The 16553-nt window shown below is 50.2% G+C and overlaps 3 protein-coding genes and 1 long non-coding RNA gene across 4 annotated transcripts in view; 1 reads left to right on the top strand and 3 right to left on the bottom strand.

Moving 5' to 3' along the window:
• Window positions 1-16553, top strand: part of LOC121232472 — a 95442-nt gene that overhangs the window by 57880 nt on the left and 21009 nt on the right. The gene's annotated exons all lie outside the window — the stretch shown is intronic.
• LOC115333419 (heat shock transcription factor, Y-linked-like) lies at window positions 1431-3664 on the bottom strand. Its single transcript, XM_029996326.2, has 2 exons — window positions 2754-3664; window positions 1431-2084 (listed from the first exon to the last, which is right to left on the bottom strand). Exons 1-2 carry the CDS (start codon window positions 3399-3401, stop codon window positions 1554-1556), a joined length of 1179 nt encoding a protein of 392 aa, XP_029852186.1. The 5' UTR covers window positions 3402-3664; the 3' UTR covers window positions 1431-1553.
• Window positions 5389-7622, bottom strand: LOC115333418 (heat shock transcription factor, Y-linked-like). Its single transcript, XM_029996325.2, has 2 exons — window positions 6712-7622; window positions 5389-6042 (listed from the first exon to the last, which is right to left on the bottom strand). The coding sequence occupies exons 1-2, from the start codon at window positions 7357-7359 to the stop codon at window positions 5512-5514; spliced, it is 1179 nt and encodes a 392-aa protein (XP_029852185.1). The 5' UTR covers window positions 7360-7622; the 3' UTR covers window positions 5389-5511.
• On the bottom strand, window positions 9347-11757 carry LOC115333417 (heat shock transcription factor, Y-linked-like). The gene is given in 3 exon segments (XM_029996324.2): window positions 9347-10000; window positions 10670-10738; window positions 10740-11757. Coding segments are annotated over 3 exon segments (1179 nt in total). The 5' UTR covers window positions 11319-11757; the 3' UTR covers window positions 9347-9469.

Raw genomic sequence — 16553 nt, 5'->3', positions numbered from 1 at the left:
GTGTCATCTTAAAAATGGCAATGACACATGGTTCTGATACAAACTTATGAAAAAATGTCCTTAAATAACCAGGGCAATTTTGAAAATCTTATTCCTTAGAGCTGTAGTTTCCAAAATTTTTGATGGCATACCCCTTTTGCTCAGAAGTTGCCATTAGGAAGAACATTCTCGGTGCATACATCATGCAAACATTATCCCTCTTTTACTCACTAACGATAAGAATCTAGAGCTTAACTGTTATGGAAAATAATTAAATTGCTTGTGGACCACTTCCTTCTACTTTGGTGAAATAAAAACTTGATCTGGGCTTCCACTGTACAAACAGGAAAGGACAACTGGAAAATGTTCATTGTTCAACAGTTTATTTCCAACCCTATTAGGCTGCATTTATTACTAACTTTATTAGACTCTATTTATTATAAAACCTCTTAGACTGTCTACATTGCTAACTTTGTTAGGCTCTATTTCTTACTAACTCTGTTAGGCCCTGTTTATTTCCAGTGCTCTTAGGCTCTATTCACTCTGTAGGGACTGTCTACACTGTCTCTACCATGTGCCACGCTGGGTCCAGCCCCATCACCTGCAGCCGCAGCGTTGGTGGCGCAGGTGCAGGTGGGACAACGTGGGGCTGTTGGGCCGTGGCCGTGGGGTGACGTTGGCGTGGCCGCGGCAAGGGCTGCTGCCGGCACGGGCATTGCCAGCCTGGGGTTGCAGGAGGGAGAGAGGCCAGCCCAGGGGAGCAGCCCAGCCGCTGGGCCGGGCTGCACGGGGGGGAAGGTGGGAAAGCCCAGCCCCGGTGCCAACGCTGGCAGCTGTGGTGCGGGAGGTGCAGCCTGGTGCGGTGCCGGAGGCCAGCCGGGGCCTGGCTGCTGGGTGGTGGTGCCAGGGATGGGGCAGCCCAGAAGCTCTCCCTGCCTGCAGCTCCAGCAGGGTCGGGAAGCGGGGGGGCAGCTGTGTCTGGAGGCGTAGGGGGTCTGTGGATGCGGGGACGTGCTTTAGTGATTAGTTGTTTTATCTCGGCAAGTACGTACTTTCCGTGAGCAGGCACCTGCGTGTCCTGCGGCGGAGCTGGTGTGAACGCTGCCTCCTCTACCCCGGCAGCAGTTCCCCGCGCAGGCGGAAGACCTTGGTGGCTTCTGGGGTGCTTTTCATCCAGCTCTGCATCCAGGCACGATGCAGCTGCTGCTCTTATTTTGCATGCCACTCTTGGCTTGCACCTTTCCAGCAGCTGGAGATGATCCCTCTTAAAGTCAGGGCTATAATAGAAGTATACAAGCTAAAAAATCTAAAAATCTAAACTTGATTATTAGGCAAAATGATTGAAGTGCTTGTGGACCTGTCGCTTCTACTTTGATGGGTGAAAGTCTGGTGATTCTATAAACTCAGTCTGGGCTTCCGCTGTACAAACAGGACAGGACAACTGGTAAAGGTTTATTCTTCAACAGTTTATTATTAACTCTTCTAACCTCTGTTTCTTACTAAATCTATTAAGCTCTACTTGTTAACAAAGTTATTAGACACTATCAACTGGCTATTGACTCTCTGCCTTCTCTCTAGTACGTGCCGTGCTGGGGTCCACCGGCGTTGCCTGCGTCTGCAGGGCTGGGGCTGCAGGTGCAGGTGGGGCAGTGGCGGACTCTGGGGCTTTGGCCGTGGGGTGGCCTTGGCTTCGGCAGAGCTGAGGCTGCTGCCAGCATGGGCATGGCAAACCACGGAGCAGCACGGCGCAGGCCATGTGGGGTTTGGCTGCCTGGTGGTGTTAGAAAGAAGGCGGCCAGAGGGGTGAACCTCTCGATGCCTGCTGCTCTGGCAGGCTCTGGAAGCCTGGGACCAGCTGCCAGTGGAGATGGATGGGCGCTGCCGAGGCCGGGAGGTGCTTCAGCCCGTCGCTTGGTGGGTGCGATCGTCACGGGTGGAGACGCCTGCGTGTCCCTTGCAGGCTGGCCATCTGGGCTTCTGGAGGGGTGCCCTTCATCCACCTCTGGTGCACGCGGGGCTCTCCGTTTGAGGCCAACTCCCCTCTTGCACTTTTCCGGCAGGTGGGGATGCTCTCTGTTAAAGGCGGGGTTGTAGTAGTAGAGTATCTAAAAAAAAGCAAAGGAGAAGAGTTAGTTGCCACCTTCCCAAGACTGGAAACGCGCCACCTACAAGGACTAAGACTTTGAGTTTCAGAAGACAAGCCTGGGTACTGAAAAGGCCTCGGAGGGCTGTTTGAAAACTAAAGCTTAGGCTAAAGTGTTACGTGATGGTTCTCTTCAGTCATCGCCACCCCTGGGTTTTTGTCACCAAAAAAGAGCAGAGCAGCGTAGGATTTTCAAAAGCGTAAGAACTAGTATCGAAAGCCAAATACCACTAGTTTTCAGCAACTGCAGTGTGGATATGAGCCGGCAGGTAATACTATGGCCCTTAGATGAATCTTCTTGGCTTTCAGCAGGTGCCACAGGAAGGTTTTGGATTTGGTACAGCAAGACACGTAGCAAAGACGTTAAAAGAAATCAGGTTACGCTGAGTCTGTCCTTCCATTTAACGGGTTCAAACTCAGTGGATATAGCCCAACTGTATTTTATCTGCACTTCTACGAGCCAGAAAGACTAACTCCAACCTTCCTGAAAACGACCCGAGAAGGAAATGAAAAACAGACTGCTCGCTACCAACCCCATCACCTCTATTACGAGGCCTTATTTGATGTGAAGGTCCTTCTCTTCCCCAAGACTATTGTGAGTGTTAATTGATGTGCAGAGCATCTGCTGTACCTGGCTGTGAGCAGAAGCTGCGTCTTCTTCTGCCAGGAACTCAGGCAGGGAAGCAGATCTTTGGAAATCCCGTCGCGCTTTGGTGAATCCATAGAAGTTCAGCTGTCGAAGGAAGCTCTTCATCTTCTGCGTGGCAAAAACCCGCAGAGGTCTTTCCCTGCCCAGCACCTCCTCTTTGAAGAGTTCTTCATTGATGGCCACATATTTTCCACCCTCACTCCACCAAATGGACCGAAACTCGTCACTTTCCACCATTTTCCAAAGCTTCTCCGGAAAGGAGAGGGATGAGAATTGATTGGCTTTGCCTGCTCCCTTGGGGGAAACAGGAGGGACTTGTTTGGCCTCGTGTCCATCGCTGCCAGGTTGGACATCCCGCTCCTCCTTTATCGCTCGCCCGGCAGCGTCACGGGGTTCTCTTTCCCCGTGTCCTGGAGGGCCAGGAGAAGTCATGTCTGGCAGCTGGCCCAGCTCGTCTGTAGCAGAGAGGGATGGTGTTTCTGCGGCAGACAGCTCCCTTTTCATCTCTTTTGTCCCAGCGGGACCAAAGTTTCCCTCGCTGGCCATCGCCCTGGACAGCCAGGCCTTCTCCTGCCAGTCAGCAAGCAAAGGCCACCTGGCGCTGGCTGACTGTGAGTGCCAATGGGACATCCTGACACGTTGCTGGGACGCCTGTACTGCATAGTGGTGACATCACAGTGCGACGTCTTGGTGATGCTTGACAGTGCTTCCCTGGCAGAAGGGAGCAGCCAGAGGAGAAGTTGCTGAAGAGCACTTGTTGCTTTTCACTCCCAGAGCCACCGGTGGTGGGACTCCAGAGCCCAGAAGTCAATAAAGCTGTGTCGAAGGGCTGTAGGCAGGGAGAGGACCGTGCTGTGTGCGGTTGCATCCAGGAGTGGGTCCACAGGGAGGAGCAGGGACAGCTGCAGCCTTGGGCATCCCAGTGCCCTGTTGAGGACTTTTTCCAGCTGGGCACCTGTGACACATGCAGAAATGTCCTTATACTCTTTGTTGTCTTGTCAGTGAGATGGTGTCTGTAAGGAAACATGATCCAAGATATTTTAGGTACCTAATCTGTGCAGTGATGTAAACACAAAGAGTAGCTGCAAGTTATGTAGGAAGAAGCCTCCACTATGTATAGGAGAAGGTAGTCCAAAGCACAGGGGAAGTGTTGGACAAAAGGAGGAGGACCATTTACCCAATCCTCAGCTTTTTCAAGTGGTATTAAAAGACTGAAGAAAACAGCAGGAAGAAAAACTTTTTCTGAAAAAGCATAGAATCATTTAGGTTGGAAAAGACTCTTAAGATGATCAAGTGCAACCATTAACCTAACGCAGCCAAGTCCACCGCTAAATCCTGTCCCCAAGCACTACGTCTACATGTCTTTTAAATAGCTCCAGGGAGGGTGACTCAACCACACCCCTGGGCAGCCTGTTCCAATGCTTGACAACCCTCTCAGTGAAGAAATTTTTCCTAATATCCAATCTAAACGTCCCCTGGTGCAACTTGAGGCCATGTCCTCTTGTCCTATCACTTGTTACTTGGGAAAAGACATTGACACCTGCCTTGCTACAACCTCTTTTGGGGTAGTTGTAGAGAGCAATAAGGTGTCCCCTCAGCCTTCTTTTCCCGACTAAAGAACTGTCTACATTGCTAACTTTGTTAGGCTCTATTTCTTACTAACTCTGTTAGGCCCTGTTTATTTCCAGTGCTCTTAGGCTCTATTCACTCTGTAGGGACTGTCTACACTGTCTCTACCATGTGCCACGCTGGGTCCAGCCCCATCACCTGCAGCCGCAGCGTTGGTGGCGCAGGTGCAGGTGGGACAACGTGGGGCTGTTGGGCCGTGGCCGTGGGGTGACGTTGGCGTGGCCGCGGCAAGGGCTGCTGCCGGCACGGGCATTGCCAGCCTGGGGTTGCAGGAGGGAGAGAGGCCAGCCCAGGGGAGCAGCCCAGCCGCTGGGCCGGGCTGCACGGGGGGGAAGGTGGGAAAGCCCAGCCCCGGTGCCAACGCTGGCAGCTGTGGTGCGGGAGGTGCAGCCTGGTGCGGTGCCGGAGGCCAGCCGGGGCCTGGCTGCTGGGTGGTGGTGCCAGGGATGGGGCAGCCCAGAAGCTCTCCCTGCCTGCAGCTCCAGCAGGGTCGGGAAGCGGGGGGGCAGCTGTGTCTGGAGGCGTAGGGGGTCTGTGGATGCGGGGACGTGCTTTAGTGATTAGTTGTTTTATCTCGGCAAGTACGTACTTTCCGTGAGCAGGCACCTGCGTGTCCTGCGGCGGAGCTGGTGTGAACGCTGCCTCCTCTACCCCGGCAGCAGTTCCCCGCGCAGGCGGAAGACCTTGGTGGCTTCTGGGGTGCTTTTCATCCAGCTCTGCATCCAGGCACGATGCAGCTGCTGCTCTTATTTTGCATGCCACTCTTGGCTTGCACCTTTCCAGCAGCTGGAGATGATCCCTCTTAAAGTCAGGGCTATAATAGAAGTATACAAGCTAAAAAATCTAAAAATCTAAACTTGATTATTAGGCAAAATGATTGAAGTGCTTGTGGACCTGTCGCTTCTACTTTGATGGGTGAAAGTCTGGTGATTCTATAAACTCAGTCTGGGCTTCCGCTGTACAAACAGGACAGGACAACTGGTAAAGGTTTATTCTTCAACAGTTTATTATTAACTCTTCTAACCTCTGTTTCTTACTAAATCTATTAAGCTCTACTTGTTAACAAAGTTATTAGACACTATCAACTGGCTATTGACTCTCTGCCTTCTCTCTAGTACGTGCCGTGCTGGGGTCCACCGGCGTTGCCTGCGTCTGCAGGGCTGGGGCTGCAGGTGCAGGTGGGGCAGTGGCGGACTCTGGGGCTTTGGCCGTGGGGTGGCCTTGGCTTCGGCAGAGCTGAGGCTGCTGCCAGCATGGGCATGGCAAACCACGGAGCAGCACGGCGCAGGCCATGTGGGGTTTGGCTGCCTGGTGGTGTTAGAAAGAAGGCGGCCAGAGGGGTGAACCTCTCGATGCCTGCTGCTCTGGCAGGCTCTGGAAGCCTGGGACCAGCTGCCAGTGGAGATGGATGGGCGCTGCCGAGGCCGGGAGGTGCTTCAGCCCGTCGCTTGGTGGGTGCGATCGTCACGGGTGGAGACGCCTGCGTGTCCCTTGCAGGCTGGCCATCTGGGCTTCTGGAGGGGTGCCCTTCATCCACCTCTGGTGCACGCGGGGCTCTCCGTTTGAGGCCAACTCCCCTCTTGCACTTTTCCGGCAGGTGGGGATGCTCTCTGTTAAAGGCGGGGTTGTAGTAGTAGAGTATCTAAAAAAAAGCAAAGGAGAAGAGTTAGTTGCCACCTTCCCAAGACTGGAAACGCGCCACCTACAAGGACTAAGACTTTGAGTTTCAGAAGACAAGCCTGGGTACTGAAAAGGCCTCGGAGGGCTGTTTGAAAACTAAAGCTTAGGCTAAAGTGTTACGTGATGGTTCTCTTCAGTCATCGCCACCCCTGGGTTTTTGTCACCAAAAAAGAGCAGAGCAGCGTAGGATTTTCAAAAGCGTAAGAACTAGTATCGAAAGCCAAATACCACTAGTTTTCAGCAACTGCAGTGTGGATATGAGCCGGCAGGTAATACTATGGCCCTTAGATGAATCTTCTTGGCTTTCAGCAGGTGCCACAGGAAGGTTTTGGATTTGGTACAGCAAGACACGTAGCAAAGACGTTAAAAGAAATCAGGTTACGCTGAGTCTGTCCTTCCATTTAACGGGTTCAAACTCAGTGGATATAGCCCAACTGTATTTTATCTGCACTTCTACGAGCCAGAAAGACTAACTCCAACCTTCCTGAAAACGACCCGAGAAGGAAATGAAAAACAGACTGCTCGCTACCAACCCCATCACCTCTATTACGAGGCCTTATTTGATGTGAAGGTCCTTCTCTTCCCCAAGACTATTGTGAGTGTTAATTGATGTGCAGAGCATCTGCTGTACCTGGCTGTGAGCAGAAGCTGCGTCTTCTTCTGCCAGGAACTCAGGCAGGGAAGCAGATCTTTGGAAATCCCGTCGCGCTTTGGTGAATCCATAGAAGTTCAGCTGTCGAAGGAAGCTCTTCATCTTCTGCGTGGCAAAAACCCGCAGAGGTCTTTCCCTGCCCAGCACCTCCTCTTTGAAGAGTTCTTCATTGATGGCCACATATTTTCCACCCTCACTCCACCAAATGGACCGAAACTCGTCACTTTCCACCATTTTCCAAAGCTTCTCCGGAAAGGAGAGGGATGAGAATTGATTGGCTTTGCCTGCTCCCTTGGGGGAAACAGGAGGGACTTGTTTGGCCTCGTGTCCATCGCTGCCAGGTTGGACATCCCGCTCCTCCTTTATCGCTCGCCCGGCAGCGTCACGGGGTTCTCTTTCCCCGTGTCCTGGAGGGCCAGGAGAAGTCATGTCTGGCAGCTGGCCCAGCTCGTCTGTAGCAGAGAGGGATGGTGTTTCTGCGGCAGACAGCTCCCTTTTCATCTCTTTTGTCCCAGCGGGACCAAAGTTTCCCTCGCTGGCCATCGCCCTGGACAGCCAGGCCTTCTCCTGCCAGTCAGCAAGCAAAGGCCACCTGGCGCTGGCTGACTGTGAGTGCCAATGGGACATCCTGACACGTTGCTGGGACGCCTGTACTGCATAGTGGTGACATCACAGTGCGACGTCTTGGTGATGCTTGACAGTGCTTCCCTGGCAGAAGGGAGCAGCCAGAGGAGAAGTTGCTGAAGAGCACTTGTTGCTTTTCACTCCCAGAGCCACCGGTGGTGGGACTCCAGAGCCCAGAAGTCAATAAAGCTGTGTCGAAGGGCTGTAGGCAGGGAGAGGACCGTGCTGTGTGCGGTTGCATCCAGGAGTGGGTCCACAGGGAGGAGCAGGGACAGCTGCAGCCTTGGGCATCCCAGTGCCCTGTTGAGGACTTTTTCCAGCTGGGCACCTGTGACACATGCAGAAATGTCCTTATACTCTTTGTTGTCTTGTCAGTGAGATGGTGTCTGTAAGGAAACATGATCCAAGATATTTTAGGTACCTAATCTGTGCAGTGATGTAAACACAAAGAGTAGCTGCAAGTTATGTAGGAAGAAGCCTCCACTATGTATAGGAGAAGGTAGTCCAAAGCACAGGGGAAGTGTTGGACAAAAGGAGGAGGACCATTTACCCAATCCTCAGCTTTTTCAAGTGGTATTAAAAGACTGAAGAAAACAGCAGGAAGAAAAACTTTTTCTGAAAAAGCATAGAATCATTTAGGTTGGAAAAGACTCTTAAGATGATCAAGTGCAACCATTAACCTAACGCAGCCAAGTCCACCGCTAAATCCTGTCCCCAAGCACTACGTCTACATGTCTTTTAAATAGCTCCAGGGAGGGTGACTCAACCACACCCCTGGGCAGCCTGTTCCAATGCTTGACAACCCTCTCAGTGAAGAAATTTTTCCTAATATCCAATCTAAACGTCCCCTGGTGCAACTTGAGGCCATGTCCTCTTGTCCTATCACTTGTTACTTGGGAAAAGACATTGACACCTGCCTTGCTACAACCTCTTTTGGGGTAGTTGTAGAGAGCAATAAGGTGTCCCCTCAGCCTTCTTTTCCCGACTAAAGAACTGTCTACATTGCTAACTTTGTTAGGCTCTATTTCTTACTAACTCTGTTAGGCCCTGTTTATTTCCAGTGCTCTTAGGCTCTATTCACTCTGTAGGGACTGTCTACACTGTCTCTACCATGTGCCACGCTGGGTCCAGCCCCATCACCTGCAGCCGCAGCGTTGGTGGCGCAGGTGCAGGTGGGACAACGTGGGGCTGTTGGGCCGTGGCCGTGGGGTGACGTTGGCGTGGCCGCGGCAAGGGCTGCTGCCGGCACGGGCATTGCCAGCCTGGGGTTGCAGGAGGGAGAGAGGCCAGCCCAGGGGAGCAGCCCAGCCGCTGGGCCGGGCTGCACGGGGGGGAAGGTGGGAAAGCCCAGCCCCGGTGCCAACGCTGGCAGCTGTGGTGCGGGAGGTGCAGCCTGGTGCGGTGCCGGAGGCCAGCCGGGGCCTGGCTGCTGGGTGGTGGTGCCAGGGATGGGGCAGCCCAGAAGCTCTCCCTGCCTGCAGCTCCAGCAGGGTCGGGAAGCGGGGGGGCAGCTGTGTCTGGAGGCGTAGGGGGTCTGTGGATGCGGGGACGTGCTTTAGTGATTAGTTGTTTTATCTCGGCAAGTACGTACTTTCCGTGAGCAGGCACCTGCGTGTCCTGCGGCGGAGCTGGTGTGAACGCTGCCTCCTCTACCCCGGCAGCAGTTCCCCGCGCAGGCGGAAGACCTTGGTGGCTTCTGGGGTGCTTTTCATCCAGCTCTGCATCCAGGCACGATGCAGCTGCTGCTCTTATTTTGCATGCCACTCTTGGCTTGCACCTTTCCAGCAGCTGGAGATGATCCCTCTTAAAGTCAGGGCTATAATAGAAGTATACAAGCTAAAAAATCTAAAAATCTAAACTTGATTATTAGGCAAAATGATTGAAGTGCTTGTGGACCTGTCGCTTCTACTTTGATGGGTGAAAGTCTGGTGATTCTATAAACTCAGTCTGGGCTTCCGCTGTACAAACAGGACAGGACAACTGGTAAAGGTTTATTCTTCAACAGTTTATTATTAACTCTTCTAACCTCTGTTTCTTACTAAATCTATTAAGCTCTACTTGTTAACAAAGTTATTAGACACTATCAACTGGCTATTGACTCTCTGCCTTCTCTCTAGTACGTGCCGTGCTGGGGTCCACCGGCGTTGCCTGCGTCTGCAGGGCTGGGGCTGCAGGTGCAGGTGGGGCAGTGGCGGACTCTGGGGCTTTGGCCGTGGGGTGGCCTTGGCTTCGGCAGAGCTGAGGCTGCTGCCAGCATGGGCATGGCAAACCACGGAGCAGCACGGCGCAGGCCATGTGGGGTTTGGCTGCCTGGTGGTGTTAGAAAGAAGGCGGCCAGAGGGGTGAACCTCTCGATGCCTGCTGCTCTGGCAGGCTCTGGAAGCCTGGGACCAGCTGCCAGTGGAGATGGATGGGCGCTGCCGAGGCCGGGAGGTGCTTCAGCCCGTCGCTTGGTGGGTGCGATCGTCACGGGTGGAGACGCCTGCGTGTCCCTTGCAGGCTGGCCATCTGGGCTTCTGGAGGGGTGCCCTTCATCCACCTCTGGTGCACGCGGGGCTCTCCGTTTGAGGCCAACTCCCCTCTTGCACTTTTCCGGCAGGTGGGGATGCTCTCTGTTAAAGGCGGGGTTGTAGTAGTAGAGTATCTAAAAAAAAGCAAAGGAGAAGAGTTAGTTGCCACCTTCCCAAGACTGGAAACGCGCCACCTACAAGGACTAAGACTTTGAGTTTCAGAAGACAAGCCTGGGTACTGAAAAGGCCTCGGAGGGCTGTTTGAAAACTAAAGCTTAGGCTAAAGTGTTACGTGATGGTTCTCTTCAGTCATCGCCACCCCTGGGTTTTTGTCACCAAAAAAGAGCAGAGCAGCGTAGGATTTTCAAAAGCGTAAGAACTAGTATCGAAAGCCAAATACCACTAGTTTTCAGCAACTGCAGTGTGGATATGAGCCGGCAGGTAATACTATGGCCCTTAGATGAATCTTCTTGGCTTTCAGCAGGTGCCACAGGAAGGTTTTGGATTTGGTACAGCAAGACACGTAGCAAAGACGTTAAAAGAAATCAGGTTACGCTGAGTCTGTCCTTCCATTTAACGGGTTCAAACTCAGTGGATATAGCCCAACTGTATTTTATCTGCACTTCTACGAGCCAGAAAGACTAACTCCAACCTTCCTGAAAACGACCCGAGAAGGAAATGAAAAACAGACTGCTCGCTACCAACCCCATCACCTCTATTACGAGGCCTTATTTGATGTGAAGGTCCTTCTCTTCCCCAAGACTATTGTGAGTGTTAATTGATGTGCAGAGCATCTGCTGTACCTGGCTGTGAGCAGAAGCTGCGTCTTCTTCTGCCAGGAACTCAGGCAGGGAAGCAGATCTTTGGAAATCCCTGTCGCGCTTTGGTGAATCCATAGAAGTTCAGCTGTCGAAGGAAGCTCTTCATCTTCTGCGTGGCAAAAACCCGCAGAGGTCTTTCCCTGCCCAGCACCTCCTCTTTGAAGAGTTCTTCATTGATGGCCACATATTTTCCACCCTCACTCCACCAAATGGACCGAAACTCGTCACTTTCCACCATTTTCCAAAGCTTCTCCGGAAAGGAGAGGGATGAGAATTGATTGGCTTTGCCTGCTCCCTTGGGGGAAACAGGAGGGACTTGTTTGGCCTCGTGTCCATCGCTGCCAGGTTGGACATCCCGCTCCTCCTTTATCGCTCGCCCGGCAGCGTCACGGGGTTCTCTTTCCCCGTGTCCTGGAGGGCCAGGAGAAGTCATGTCTGGCAGCTGGCCCAGCTCGTCTGTAGCAGAGAGGGATGGTGTTTCTGCGGCAGACAGCTCCCTTTTCATCTCTTTTGTCCCAGCGGGACCAAAGTTTCCCTCGCTGGCCATCGCCCTGGACAGCCAGGCCTTCTCCTGCCAGTCAGCAAGCAAAGGCCACCTGGCGCTGGCTGACTGTGAGTGCCAATGGGACATCCTGACACGTTGCTGGGACGCCTGTACTGCATAGTGGTGACATCACAGTGCGACGTCTTGGTGATGCTTGACAGTGCTTCCCTGGCAGAAGGGAGCAGCCAGAGGAGAAGTTGCTGAAGAGCACTTGTTGCTTTTCACTCCCAGAGCCACCGGTGGTGGGACTCCAGAGCCCAGAAGTCAATAAAGCTGTGTCGAAGGGCTGTAGGCAGGGAGAGGACCGTGCTGTGTGCGGTTGCATCCAGGAGTGGGTCCACAGGGAGGAGCGGGGACAGCTGCAGCCTTGGGCATCCCAGTGCCCTGTTGAGGACTTTTTCCAGCTGGGCACCTGTGACACATGCAGAAATGTCCTTATACTCTTTGTTGTCTTGTCAGTGAGATGGTGTCTGTAAGGAAACATGATCCAAGATATTTTAGGTACCTAATCTGTGCAGTGATGTAAACACAAAGAGTAGCTGCAAGTTATGTAGGAAGAAGCCTCCACTATGTATAGGAGAAGGTAGTCCAAAGCACAGGGGAAGTGTTGGACAAAAGGAGGAGGACCATTTACCCAATCCTCAGCTTTTTCAAGTGGTATTAAAAGACTGAAGAAAACAGCAGGAAGAAAAACTTTTCTGAAAAAGCATAGAATCATTTAGGTTGGAAAAGACTCTTAAGATGATCAAGTGCAACCGTTAACCTAACGCAGCCAAGTCCACCGCTAAATCCTGTCCCCAAGCACTACGTCTACATGTCTTTTAAATAGCTCCAGGGAGGGTGACTCAACCACACCCCTGGGCAGCCTGTTCCAATGCTTGACAACCCTCTCAGTGAAGAAATTTTTCCTAATATCCAATCTAAACGTCCCCTGGTGCAACTTGAGGCCATGTCCTCTTGTCCTATCACTTGTTACTTGGGAAAAGACATTGACACCTGCCTTGCTACAACCTCTTTTGGGGTAGTTGTAGAGAGCAATAAGGTGTCCCCTCAGCCTTCTTTTCCCGACTAAACAACCCCAGCTCCCTCAGCCACTCCTTATAGGACTTGTTCTCCAGACCCTTCACCAGCTTTGTTGCTCTTCTTTGGACGTGATCCAGCACCTCAATGTCTGTCTTGTAGTGAGAGGCCCAAAACTGATTCAGAATGAAAGAAGGGAGGAAAACTATTAGGCAAAGATGTGACAGGATCAGCATCATTTTACACATTTTCACTGTGTTAATGCAATGAAGAAGCATTATCTCTAATACAAAGACTCCTTTTCCTGACATCTCCTGCTCTAAAGGTGCCACTTCCTAGCACAAGACAGGAGCCAGGGCCAACCTGTTTCCTCTAACTCATTTCTGCCAGAGATTGACAAGGCAGCAGTGCTCACACTGAACCAGCTCCATTTCCAACCCTTATATGCTCCACATTGAAGGAGTGACCACAGACCATCTGCTTATCAAAGCAATGCTGAAGAGAGCAACTACATTCTTAGTAGTCTTATTTGAGAGAAACAACACGTTCTTTGTTGTAATTAAGAAACAATTCAGTTGGAGAGTCTACATTTCAAAGACTAAGTTCTCCAAAGCATCTGTAATCCAAGAAAATCTATTAAATCTCTCATCAAATGAGAAAATGCTCTAACAACACTGACCGGTTCATATTTTAAATAGTGTAATCATTGACACTAAAGGTATATTGCAGAAATTTGGTAATTAAGACTGAGTGATGATATTTATACCAGCTAAGTAACAGCTATAAAATCTACAGCTAATGTTTCTGGCATAGATTACACGCACAGTACAAGTGGCAATGGTTTATTAAACAGCTGAACAAATGGGGGGTGGGTGTTGCTCAAGAGGAATTAGAACATTAGAGTGGAAAAGCAACACTAAACTCCCAAGCCAGTGGAAAAGTTGAAATATTGACATAATAATTGACATAGCTAACTTAAAAAATATCATGTCAGCTGTTAACCATTCTAGTGCCAAAAAAAGCATTCAATTCTTGCCTGAGAAGCTGAACGCTCCAGTGATGATGATGATTGTGGCTGAATAGAATAAGCAATGAGGTTCTGTACTAAGACATACCCAAAATCACCACTTAGAGAAATCAACTGTATATTAAGGACCTGAAAGACACAGGCATTTCATACAGGGTTTTTAGAAAAATACTTTTAGATAATGTTTATACTGTACCAGGACTAGACTTTTAAACAATATCTGGTATTGCTAAAATGTTCATCTAAATACTAGAAAGGCAAGCGTGAAACCAACCCGTTAGGAAGGTTCACAAATTATACAGCTCTTATATCTCTGGACAAGAAGTAGCAGAATGGTTAGAGCGTCAAACCTGGAAAATAAGAAAAGAGCCAAGGTTTAGGGAATGTTTTCCAGAATATTTGGGTCATCACAAGTCAAATATTCTCAAACAAAATTGTAACTTGGTCAAAAACGTGGTGTAGTAGGCCTGGGTTTTGTAGTTTTGTAACAGTGGTGAAAAGTACAGGTTAAAGACCGTGGTCATTGTCATGAAAAGGAATATGGCCTTTTAGAAGGTACTTAGGCAAAAGAGTGATTTTAATAGATCAATGCAAAGTTTTACGTCAGCAGAATTGAGAAAGTCTTGAAAAAAATCTGTGCTGCTAAAGTGCATTTGCTGTTTACAAAATATAGCTAATCTTAGTGAGTGGGAGCAGTCAATATTGTACATAATGATGAAGAGTAAAAAGAGAAGCTATTTGTATTTCACAACTCTCCTACCACTGTGTTAGAAGAAAATACAAACCGTACATAAGGAAGTGAGCTAAACAAAGAATATGAGTATATTCTTTTTTACTTGCTTCCAAGAGAGTATGGGTTTTAGTACAAAATTATTTAAAATATTTTTATATAGTATACATACTGGGTACTTGGTGTGTACAATTTATATCTGTAAAATATTATCCACTGTAACATTTTCATCACAATCCTGCATTTGATTGAAATCTCTGAAGGCTGATCAAAAAACTGTGGGGAATGGAACTGCCCAGGCCATGTTCTTTCTTTCTCTTTCTCTGAGGAACCTCCTCTTTCTTCTCCTGTCTCTTGCTTTTGGTGGTGTAATAACTGTCCTTTGTCAAGTCCAGCAGAGTCCCAGGGAAAGTTTGTAATTCAGATCCACAAAAGCCTGACCTTTGTAGGAGACGGTGCAAGTCAGTTGTTGCTTGCAAGTCCAGTGAAGAGCATGGTGATCATGGCAGTTGTTTCTGTGGTGTTAGGAGTGCTCTGGGATGCAAGAACTGGGCAAAAGGTTTGCAGACTCTCATGGTGAGTGAATGTGGCTGTTTTTAAGGAACATCCCCAAACTGTCATCGAATGCTAAATACTGTGGGAAATGGTTAGGAAGGATGGATTACCTAGTGGAGGTGAGGGCAGGCACGCCTCTTCTGGAGGTCAGAGTGGATCTCTGGAGGTAGATATGACTGGGGTGAGTTTGTGAGCCGTACTGATGGAGGGCCAGAAGAAAAAGCCAGTCTGGTACAAGACTCAGGCAGAAGTTGCTTTAGCTCCATTTTTATTCGGCAAATCCCTTGTTATTGCAGGGGCCTGGCCTAGGCTACATGTGGGCAGCACTGTTTGTTTCTCCTGCTCCCTCCTTATGGCACACTGTAGATACTGTCTTTTCTGTTACAGGCGTTCAGCTCCCTGTGAGGCTGGGGAAGTGTCTGGGCATGGAGTGGAAGAGTCCTGGTCCAGATGCTCTGTGGGCACTAGTAGAGGAAAAGCTTTGCTGTAAGGCTTCCTACAGTTTTAGGGAGAGTGATGTTGGTGGCTCCCATGTCCTCTTCTCACCTTGTGTGTGCCAATATAATTCTTTGTGAGGAAGTCAAAGTTGCAGAGAAAAAGGGAACGGGCAACTGACTCAGCCGTGTGTGTGGCCTTCACTAGCCACGTGTAGCTAGCTGGAGTGGTGTGGGACTTCTGCCCAACTCCTGATGTTTGCCCATTTTGAAGGTGTCTGGGCTTGGGACCCTCAGATGTACAGCTTAATGTCTATGCCCTTGGTGGCCTCTGTCCCACAGCAGGTTGGAAACAGTGCCTGGTAATAGAGTTAATGAGCTTATTCATCAAAACATGTTTTAGGGAAGTTAGTACGTGACGGCTTTTCCTATTGGCCTCCTGGGCACAGCTGTGGAGCCCATCTCTGCGGCACAGAAAGGCAAGTTCTCCTTCACTGGGTGTTGTTGAAATCGTTGTGTTGTATTTTTTGTACAAACACCCATTACCACAGCATCTAAACACCTGTGAGGAGTTGCTGCACCAGGATGTGGTCAGGTTCAGAGGCACACAAACTGATGAATATCACATTCTACCTCTTTAATTGCCACCCCACACAAATCTTTTTTTGGCAAATAAATCAAGGAGGGAGGTTGGTGCATGATTCATTAAACATAATGCTCAGTACAAGGAAGGCGGGAGTGGACAGGTGGAGACAGGACTTCCAAATGCTGTGGCAGCAGCTCTCTCTGCAGCAGCCTGGAAATGACCGAAGCTTACTTGAAGTTGACAGTAGGTTTCCTGTACCACGTTTTACTGAAGGATCTGAAGCAGCAAAGCCCAATGTTTTTGGAGTAGGCCTTACTGCCACCACCTTCCTCCCTAGCCCAAGCCTACCCACCTTTGGTCTCCCTGTCCACCCCCCTACAACTGCTCCTGCCTTATTCCCACCTCAGGCTTCTGTTTTCTTGCCCAACCCTGCTACTAGGTGCAGCCAAATGGGGTCCCCAAGTTGGTAGGCCTGGGGTATGCAGCAGCTTGAGCCCTGCTCCACGTCATGCCTCACTTCTGGTTTTGGGTTATGTGACCTTGGAGACATGCCTATTGAAAAGAGAGAGGCTTCTTGTAGCTCCCAGCAAATTTCAGAGCTACCTGAAAATCACAAGGACGACTTGTAAGATTGTAGGAATGTGGGAATGAGAAATAAATGGAAATGTTTAACTTTGTTATGTAAATAACTGTTTACAAACAGGAGAAACTTGTCTCTGCTGATAGTGAGATGTCCATACACGAGCAATGAGCACCTCATCAGGCCAACCTTTTGGTTGAGCGTAGCTCAGTGGAACAGCAGTGCTGCCTGTGAGACATCCTGCCCTTCCCTTCCCTGTCTGCCTGTTCTCTTAACTGCAAAATGGGGATGGTGGTGTCTGGCCACATTTGCATCAGCCAGTGGAGACCCAGTGATGAACAGTAGCCAGAAAAAAAGTGTGAAGCCTAGACTCACCTTTGGGATTCATAC

The sequence above is a fragment of the Aquila chrysaetos genome, chromosome 20, assembly GCF_900496995.4.
Source record: "Aquila chrysaetos chrysaetos chromosome 20, bAquChr1.4, whole genome shotgun sequence".
Lineage (NCBI taxonomy): Eukaryota > Metazoa > Chordata > Aves > Accipitriformes > Accipitridae > Aquila > Aquila chrysaetos.
The sequence above is the reverse complement of the archived record's forward strand: the minus strand, read 5'-3'. Positions and strand labels throughout refer to the sequence as shown.